The 10,630-nt window shown below is 42.0% G+C and overlaps 1 protein-coding gene across 1 annotated transcript in view; it reads right to left on the reverse strand.

Moving 5' to 3' along the window:
- Nucleotides 1-5,049: 5,049 nt before the first annotated feature.
- The window catches only part of gabbr2 (gamma-aminobutyric acid (GABA) B receptor, 2), a 166,655-nt gene continuing 161,074 nt past the window's right edge, over nucleotides 5,050-10,630 (reverse strand). The window contains 1 exon segment of the mRNA XM_079655037.1: nucleotides 5,050-8,586. Coding sequence (XP_079511163.1) covers nucleotides 8,525-8,586 — 62 coding nt within the window. The 3' untranslated portion in view covers nucleotides 5,050-8,524.

The following is a 10,630-nucleotide window of genomic DNA, read 5'->3' on the forward strand; positions in this document are numbered from 1 at the left end:
ATCTCAATACTACTACTTTAGCTATTTGATTTGTAAGAAAGCCCTTCTGCGGGACAACACTCAGTATATTTCAGTGTATGTTACTCACAGTGGAGGAATACGTCAGCCAGCTGCTCTTCTGCATCTCCAAGAGGAACTGGGTTTGCAACCACGTCTAGCATCCACATGCTAAATATTTGAGAGTGAGGATGAAGAAAAGCTCTGACAACACTCACACCAGATATGAATGACACCCGAACGCTGGATGCAAACACACAGTGACACTTTCAGTAACCCTCTCACACACTCCCGCCTCCATCCTGTTTGCCACTGAGTTCCTCCTTACTTTTAAATTATTTATCGACCTCCACTTGCAAGGCTTTTCATTGCAAATGTATTTTTCCTTTGCAGTGTGTGAGGGCAGTGTGAGCCTGCTGTGTTCGTGTTGGCGTGCCAATTAACATCCTCAATGTTGACTGGCTAGGGAATCGCAAGGGTGCCCATGCCTCCATTTTTTGTTCTCCTTCTTTAGAGGGTGGGATCAACAAGATTTTTGACTTGACGGTTGCGTATTTCTAATGTCTAAAAAAAGCTCTGTCTTGCTTTTTAGGGTTAGGTCTTACCTCAAGTCCCTGGCAAGCCTCACTACACATTAAAGTAATTATTGCTGTGTCTTCCCACACTGTATACATAGCAGGGAGATTTACATGAACACAAATTCTAATTCATTTGGTTATTTTGCTGTCAGTCAGTGGTTGTACTCATCAGAACAGACATTTTGAAGCATCTCCAGAGGAAAATCCCCAAATTAATGATGGCTGATATCCATTTTGTAACACTTTTCCGACTGGTACAAGACTGTTTAAATGGCCAAGATTTCATATTTAATAAAAAAATTAAAGGCAATCTAGGGAAATTCAAACTGTAAGACATTAACATTCACATAGAGGCGGCTTTATATTTGGTGGACAGGTAAAACAACTATTGCTCAGCTAATTAGTCATAGCAAAAGTGATTATCTTTGTTACACATTTTACAAATATCCATTCGCACTTCATACATTTTACCGTCGTGCATGAAATGTGTCTGTTAAAATGAAAACATTCAGATGATATGGAAATGGGATGAGTGCTAAGCGTAGCATTTTAATTTGAGCTTTTATTAATTAATGGCAAAACATGTTTCATCTCACCTGACACACATTGAACTCAGTGGAAGAGGCACATTTTGTAACGTTAGATCTTTGTTCCTTTAAGGCTGGGTTCGCACGGTGCGCCAGGTTAGGGTTGTGGAAGGGTTTAAAGGGCAGTGGTGGGCCGTCAGGGCCAGCAAGGCCTTCTCTGCTGGCCTAAACATCATCAGAATATAAATTAAATTTTGATATATTTTTTCCACAAATATGTATTAAATTATTCCCTGTAGTCTATTCTCTTCATTTCATAGCTTTCCTCTTGGTTGCGCTGCTTCCAGCCTCAGAACGAGATTTGGAGGGTTGGCCTTTATGTTAGAGCTTTTATCCAATCATATTTCAGCCATAATGTGTTGCCAGGGTCCAAGAAATCTGCCCTTAGGCCTTCAGAATCAACAGTGCGGGCGCCTGTAGATTAAAGTGAACGGAAACAAAACTGTGGCGTTAACCAATCAGATTTTGAGTTGGCGACAACGGGCCAGCTAGCAGGCGTACGATGACGTTAGCACGTGCACGTCTTTTGATTGGATACGCACTATTGAGAGGCAGAGCTATGTAGAGCTAGCAAACTGAACTTGAATTTGAACGAGCTAATTTGTGTAGATTTCTACAAGCTGTTTTTTTTCAACCCACAATGGCTGAAGGAGGAGAAGAGATCGATTTGGTCGCAGATATAATTACAACGCCATTTTCAAGACGAACTTTTCAAGAAAAGCTAGACATCGTGAGAAGAGAACGGCCAACCCCGACGCTAGCGAGCCTATCACAGCGGGGGAAAGGGTTTGTCCGCCACTTTCAAATCACTAACTACGAGCGGTACCCCTGGCTCCCAGCCTCCGAGAGGCACTGCAAATTGTACTGCTGGGAATGCCTGCTATTTGCAACTGATCGATTTGGTGTTTGGAGCCACACTGGATTTGCAAACTTGAGTTGTCTAACCAAGGCAGCAACGAGACACCAAAGCACGGCTGGGCACTTACAAGCAATGGTGCTTTTGAAAACCTTTGGGGACACCCGAGTGGATCTACAGCTCAACGAACAAGTGCGCCGGGAAACGGAGCTCCACAACGAAAGGGTGAACAAAAATAGGGAAATATTGAAAAGACTGATTGATTGTGTCCTGTTTTTGGGTAAACAGGAACTTTCATTTAGGGGACACGATGAAAGCGCCGAGTCCAGAAACAGAGGAAACTACGTGGAGCTTCTTTCTTTGCTTGCTGAGAACAACACAGATTGCATTACCACCTGTCCACAAACAAAGTGTTTACTGGGACGTCAGGCAAAATACAAAACGACCTGATTTATGCTATTGCTGAAGTGATGGGAGAAGAGATCAAAATGGAGATTAAAAAAGCACCCTTTGTCGCTGTTATGGTGGACGAAACGACAGACGTGGGTAATGTAGCACAACTGGCACTTGTCCTGCGTTATGTGACGGACACAGGTGTCAAGGAGCGGTTTGTCAGATTTGAAGATGTTACAAGCGGCAAGCGAGCTGATGACATTGCCGCTCTTATTTTCCATTTCATGGAGGAATATGAATGTAGTCTGGATAAAGTTGTGGCACAGTGTTATGATGGCGCAGCGGTCATGGCATCTGGACTAAACGGGGTGCAGGCTAAAGTTAAGGAGAGGGCACCTATGGCCTTATTCATTCACTGCTATGCACATCGACTAAATTTAGTACTGACTCAAGGGGCCTCAAAGCTTAAAGAATGCAAGGTCTTTTTTGCCAGCCTCAATGGCCTTGCAGCATTTTTCTCCAGATCCCCTAAGCGCACGCAACTGCTGGATGACATTTGCAAGCGTCGTCTTCCTAATGTTGCACCAACGCGGTGGCAATATACATCGAGATTGGTCAATGCAGTCTTTGAGAAGAGAGTTTCCCTAAAGGAGGTGTTTGACCACATACTGGAACATCATGAGGAGTATGATGGGGATACTATGCTTAGCGCTGATGGATTTAATGCACGTCTGGATGATTTTGAGTTTTGTTTTTTGCTTGAAACATTCAATGGGACTTTTAAGCATTCAGATGTGCTCTTTGGAATACTACAGAAACAAACATTGGATGTACAATTCTGTCTGACAAGGGTGAACGAGTTTTGTGACACAATTGAGCGAGAGAGGTGCCAGTTTCGTCAGATCTACGAGGACACAGCGCGCATCTCAAGTGGTCCGAGCGCACGCAGAGGCCCACGTACAGCACAAGGAGACCTTCGCGCATACTACCAACAACTCCACAGCAATATTCTGGACAACATTCTTTGCCAGATACGGAGTAGGTTTCAAGACCACGAAAAATTAATGTTTCTCTCCCTCCTGGACCCCCAGCACTTTCAGACCTACCGGAAAAAATTCCCGCATACAGCCTTAGCCAAATTAACACAGAGTCACGGAACACTGTTCGATCTGTCCCGGCTAAAAACAGAACTGACTGTAATGTATGCCATGACTGATTTTGAAGGGAAAAGTCCCATTGATCTCCTTGATTTCCTTAAGCAGAAAAATCTGAGTGAGAGCATGGGGCAGCTTTACACATTGGCATGTGTGGCAGTGACTATCCCTGTGTCCACTGCTTCTGTCGAGCGGTCATTCTCGGCCTTAAAGCGAATTAAAACTTATGCCAGAAATTCTACTGGACAGACTAGGCTTTCATCATTAGCCTTCATGTCTATAGAAAATGACTTATTGGTGGAACTGAAACGCACAGATAAACTGTACAACAGAGTCATTGAAGTCTTCTTGAGGAAAGAAAGGAGGATGGATTTTGTATTCAAATAATCAGTTGTTTTGGTGAGTACAAAGCATTTTATTTTTTATTTTATTTTAATATATATTTTTGTCATTTTATGTCGTTAATATTAAATCAATATTAACGAATTAATATATATGTAATTAAAATGACAAATATATAAAAAATAAATGTTTGATGCTTCTGCAAGAGATATAGAGATGTGTGTGGCGCACTGGCTCAGCTGTGCAGTAAAAGTACTCAAGGAGACTTGTTGAATTGTTTTGGTTTAACCTTTATCAAAGTGGACATTCAGTGCTAGGAATACACTTTCACCACTGTCGCAAATATATCCTCATGAACAAATGCAAATTATTTGTTTGTTTTCTTTTATTTTCAGTGAATAGTTTGTGTCTTTATCGTCACGTTTCTTAAATGAAACTGCTTTGGGTGCGACAATGCGCTGTTTAGTGAACAAACTTGGTTTGGTGGACTTAATAAAACTTTGTAGACTAATGCCTTAAAAGCCCCTTTTATTTTTAAGTTTTGACCGTATCCAAGCGATCTTAAAGCTGGTAGTTTAACACTCTTAATTGTAAATGCGGATATATTGATTATAAATGCTTCGGAAATATTAATATAACTCTGTTGTACTTGACTATGTTAAGGTGATGCAACGCCCGGTTATACTGCGTTTCTGTCTAAATGTATAGTTTCTAGAGCCATGGCGTCATAATGATGGTATTAAGAGGTGGAATAATTCAGGTAGGACTGTGTAGGACATCACTGAAGGCCTAGGTGTGAAATGCACGGCCCGCCACTGTTAAAGGGTGACCTTTAAGCTAAAAGATGTGCTTAAAGTAAAAAACAAAAAAAGTATTTCAGCAGTCAGCAAAAACATGATAAACTTCAACGAAAGATTTGACCTTTAGGAACCCTAAAGATTGTGGACTAGTTTGCTAATAGCCGTTAAATCAACAATATAAATGCAAATATACTTTGGAGAAGCGCAGTAATGATTCTAAAAACACCAACAATTATTTTCAGTCTCACTTTATTTAACGATGATGTGAAAAGTAAAGGCTGTCCATAACATTCAGACAATAAAAGAAGAATGTTATTCAAACCCCCCCCCCTCCCGCCCCCAACAACTAATGGCTCCAAAAAAAAAAAATGTTCAGGTGTTCCAAGTGTGATACTTATTTTATACAACTTTTTCATATCTATACCTCATCTGTACATAACATAGTTACAGATACTGTAAATTAAAAAAACAACTTCCAAGTATCCTTGTGGCGTATTCGTGAAATATTTCCTATGTAAAAATGAGAATGTACGTAAATATCTTTTCACATATACATATATATAGTTCTCTATTCTTTCTGTAATAAGAAAACAATTATTGCCCCTCTTGCATTTAACGTAGGTTTTTGTTTTTCTGTTTTAAACTTTTTATCTGAACTGAACTCCATGTGATACCACATATCAAACTGACAAAACAGTAACAGTATGGACCTGTGTGTTTTTCCACTAAATATATACGTCATATTGTTATATTTTTGGACATGTATGTTTCGTGTTCTCCAGAAACCCTGATGATGACACATACAAAGATATAATTAAATACGTATATATGTCACTTGGTTCTGAAAACTGAAAAGGTAAAAAGACCTGTAGCAAATACAAACCATCGTCATGATTCATTACAGGAAATGATGAGCCCTTGACCTACCACGATTGCATTTGAACGATTTTTCATCAATGTTGAAAAAAAGTTGGAAATGAATCTTAATAAAAGAAGAAGCAAAAAAACCAGGGCACATATAACAGAAAACAGAACAATACCTGATGATCTGCATTTGGCATTTTAGATGGACTAAAAAAACGTCATTTTGTAATTTTGGTAAATGCCAGGAGTGGGTTATTAGGATTGATCGTTTGCTACTACTTTCACTTTATTGCCCTCAGTGAATAACTGCTAAACCAGTAGCATAGTCGATATGATGATGTCGAGTTTGTCCACTGAGAATCTTGGCATTGACACGTGTGAGCTGATCAACAGGTTAACTTAAAAATCCAAATCGTAGGTGAGAGGATGAAACGACAGAGTGGATTTGTCACGACAGTTTTCAAAAAACAGAGTTACCTCTGTGAATTATACATTTCATTTCATGCCGTCTTGAGAAAGCCAAATACCAAATATTCCATACATGGACACCATCATCGGGGTATCAGCAAATTGTACACAATCACATATAATGTAATATATAAAATGTGCAGTTGGGTTTTCTTCTCCCGTAGGAAGATCCAACCCTCTGACAATGTCTCGCACTCGCTTCTCAAGTGACTCGTGATTCTCTGTTGGCAAAGGTGCGGGAGAAGCCGTGACTCCTGGGAGGTCTGTGCTCGGGGTTTCCCTGCTCCTGTGCTCAGCAGGGGCTGGAAGGGGAGGAGCTCTGAGGGGAAGTCACCCTGATATGTCCGACAGCAGGTGGACGTCTGCTAGCTTCACTCCGACTCTGTATCCGGCCTTACAGCTGAAGACAGTGTTTCTGATCAGACATCGACTCGCAGAAGTGGAGTTTGGCCAAGTCCTCCCACTCTGTCCCATGCATTGAGGCATTTAATTTAAATAGACCTATGACACGCTGTTCAGTTTACAGATGTGTGTTGTAGTTCTCTGGGTCTCCCCCTGTTAATGTACTGTGGGTCCTGCAGGCTACAATATAAGACAACAGGCACAGCGTTCAACAAACGCCTTAAAAACTAAAAACCAAGACACCAATGGTGAAACATATGCTAAGAACACACCTTCTCACACTCTATAGGAAGTCCTTTTTTATTTTTTGTCCGGAGGCTCTGTTTGCTTTTCTCCTGCATGAGGAGAGTTTTACAAAAAAGAAAAAAAGACGACACCGTGTCGACGACTGTTTTGCTCAGTGCAGCCTTTTTGGGCCCAGTTCAACGGCACTGAATAACATCTCCATAGCAACTGAGGTATGTTCACTGTTGCTAAGTGTGAAGTGATTTTTCTTGACACTCAATACGACAGAAAGCCCTGTGTCTGTGCTTTATGCTCTTTCACTGTGACCAGCAGTGGTGTCTTCACCGACTTGGGGCGTTCATCGTCTTCACTACCGCTCGTGGAAATTCAGGTCAGCCATTTCATCCAAACTTGTTGTGGAACTGGTAGACCTACATCCTTTCCAGCATCACTTCTTCAGTGGTATTTCCTTGTCGTGGCCCCGTCCCCCGTGTCTGTGCTGGTTAGCTGTGAGGGCCCGATCAGAGGGACGTCCCAACAGTCTGTAGAGACCCCTCTGTGGGGGTCAGTATGACCAGGCCAGTCTGAAAAGCAGCGGAGTGAATAAGGTGCTCTCTTAAGTGTTCATCTGAATGTGTGCATTTCTTGGCATATAACACACATAAATAATAACTGTGGAACACTTTTGCGGTGCCTCATAGCTCTATTTTCTATCATATGCAGCCTGGGAGACCTGTTAAAAGGCAAAGCATCAATATTCTGTATAACATGCTTTCCGAGGACATATTAAGCATATTTTAAAATATGCAAGGTCTATGCAAAGTTTGATGTGAAATCTCTGATGGAACCAGTGGTGAAAATTTAGCAAAGTGGGAAAAAAGAGCCATGTGTTAGAGCAACAGGCCTCTGGTGCCTCTTCCTGTTCAGTGACTCACAAGCTTAGATGTATCTTACTTTGCTGCCCATAAGCTAATCTATAAACAGTAACACAAACCGATTCAGATCTCTTTCATAAGCCTATTTCTTTGTAGGTTGCCTTGTCATGATTGCCTGCCTCTCTCACAACGTCTACACATAGAACCCCTTTTAATTGTCCATTCACAGCATATACAAAGCTTACAGTACATCAAAGTCAGAAATTATAGTATTTACATGTCTCCACAAGAACGGGAAGGGATCAGGGAGTAAATTGGATGATTTTCCTTTGTTGGGTTTTTGTAAATTCCACGTCTTCTCACCGGTATATAGTCACTGAAGCGGTGAAATAATCCAGTTACATGACGAGTCATACGAACAACAGATAAGGAGCAGAAACAGTCGGTCCCCTCTGAAGCAGATAAGGCTACACACAGGTCAGGGAGTCCACGCTGCTCTGATCGGGGGTCAGTGTGTTTGTGCATATGTATATATGTTTGTGTTTGTTTGACTGTGCATATGTGAATATGCCTGGGCAAGGGGAGCAGATGAACAAGGGGGACATTGCTGTGAATCATGGGAGTTTGTTAGTGTCATCCAGTGCCCACTCTGTCTCCTCCCACCCCTTCCTGACAGAGGGTTCCAGTTCTCAAGAGAGGCGGGGGTGAAGAGAAGTATGAAGAGTGAAACTCGGCCCCACCTTCCTCTCTTCTCCCCCTGTCCTCCTTGTTGCGAGACAAAATACGCACGAACGCTGATGATATCAGTCTATTTGTTGTAGAAAAAAAGAACCATATATGTCTCCTCTGCAAAGAGCCAGGTGGGGGGGTGAAGGAAGCTCACAGGCCAGAGACCATCACCCGGTAAGAGGGGGGCATGTGTCTGTGCCGTGGGCTGGAACCAGGGCTGCCGTTGGGGCTGGTGCAGCTGGCGTCCACCCCTCCTATGGAGGGCAGGTAGGCGTGGTGCAGGATGGGAAGCTGCAAGGAGAGGCGGCGCTGTATGCTGGAAAGAAAGAAGATACAATGTAAGAGATAGAGAGTGATAAAGTACATTAACTTAAAGGTGACCTATCATGCACTTTTGTACGTCTTGTATACATGAATATGTGTCCCCGGTGTTCCAGGGATCTCACCAAGTGTCAGAAAACACAACCCTCTCTATTTTCCTCCATACCCAAATCTCTAAAAAAAGGGCTGCAACAGATCTGATAAAAACTGATCCAGATTTGAACACTGTCCTGACGTCAGGACGGTGGCGCTACGGCTATTGGCCAACTCTCCACCTATCAGGGGAATGTAAGGTTGGGCCACGGCCGGCCATTGCCGCTCGAAAGCGCTGGAGAAGCTGTAGTACATATGCCAGGCCTGTAAGTGGCGCTGTAGTCTACCATAAAAGCAGCGAAGAAGACTTCCCGCGCATGGTTGCCATGGTTGCCCTTCTGTTTATTCTCCGCTGTGGCTCCCTCCCCGAGGCAAGCGTTTGCTCCCGCTGCTGTAATTCAATGCAATCCCTCCCCGTCGAGGCAAGCACTGTAATTCTCTCCGGTTAGTCCACCAGCAGATGACAAACACCCACCTCTCCGTCAAGATGTCCGTTAAAGTTTAAATCTTCCGGACAAAATTAGAAAAGTGCCGGTCAAAGGTTTTCTTTGTTATTTATTGAGCTTTAAAACAAATGAATAACGACTCTATATAATAATATAATAAAACACGGAGATCTATTTTTCTCCCCCTCTTCTGACTTGATCAGAGCACGCTCCCCTCTCCTGCAGGGGGGCGTGGTCAGCTGCAGCTCACAGAATCAGCCCTCTGCAAAAACAGCGCTGGAAAGAGCATATAGAGCGATGAAATGAGGCATGGCTAAAATGCAGGATCTGTTTGGTATTTTGAAAACAGAAACGTATAAATATACCTTATATAGGTATGGCCCTACAACATATCATTTAAATATAGCATGATAGGTGTCCTTTAATTAATTTTGCGGTAGTTCACGTGTATTTTTATTACATTTCTTTGTGTTTTTTTCCTTTTAATCCATATTTTCAAATGTTTTGATCAACGTTGACTTTGAAGATTATACATTTACTAGCCCGTTTGCCAATAATTGACAACATTAATTCTGGTGTAAACCATCCTGACTAGCACATCCTTACTCCCCCCCCCACTTACTGTACATAATGGGCACTAAAGTTCCAGTAAGGGCATTGAACATGTTTTGTATAAAAGCTCTGCAAAGATGTGGGATTCAGGGTTGGATTTACATTTAACATATTATTAACTTTAAATTCCAATACCATCCCTTACCTATAAAGTATACTCAGCGCCAATACGCCCCCTGCTCATTAATTCTAAGCACAATACTGTACTGCATATTTACACAGTATATTATAACTATTGCAGAGTCCTGGAAAAAGGCTCAATGGACAATGATTGGCTGTTTTTACCAACATGTTTAAATGGAGTACTAATGTAGAAACATGCAGCTACAGAGATGAAACACTGACATGATGAAGGTGGATCACAACAGTCAGGTGAAGAAGTTTACACCAACCCTCAGGATTTCTTCTAATTGTTTTTTTCTGTGTTCTTTAGCGCCCTCATTCCTTTCTTCGCTTCTCTTCACTAAACCCTTAATCCACCGTGCCTCTCAGCTTCTGGGATCATCTGACAAAAAGAACATTTCATGCATCCGCCTGCTGTGACTCTTCACACCCTGCCTCGCCAGAGCTAGCACCACTGCCAGCCGTTTGCAAGGAAATTACATAACCAAATGCCAGTTATGTAAAAAGTTAAGAGAGGGGGGGGTTAATTCCAGAGACCAAGAAAACATTGCTTAATTATAAATATATATGAATTGTCCTCAGGCCTATTCACTTATTCTGACCTGTCCTATTTGGGAGGGAAAACCAATTCTCCTTGCTCATAAAGGATTTATTTGTATTTATGGATGTATCATATAGGGCACAGACAACACATTGAACATGGTGCACCTGGTGCTTGACTTTTGTTATTCCTCTACATTTACTCTCATCATACCTTTTTTCTCA

Source organism: Notothenia rossii, assembly GCF_949606895.1.
Source record: "Notothenia rossii genome assembly, chromosome: 10".
NCBI lineage: Eukaryota > Metazoa > Chordata > Actinopteri > Perciformes > Nototheniidae > Notothenia > Notothenia rossii.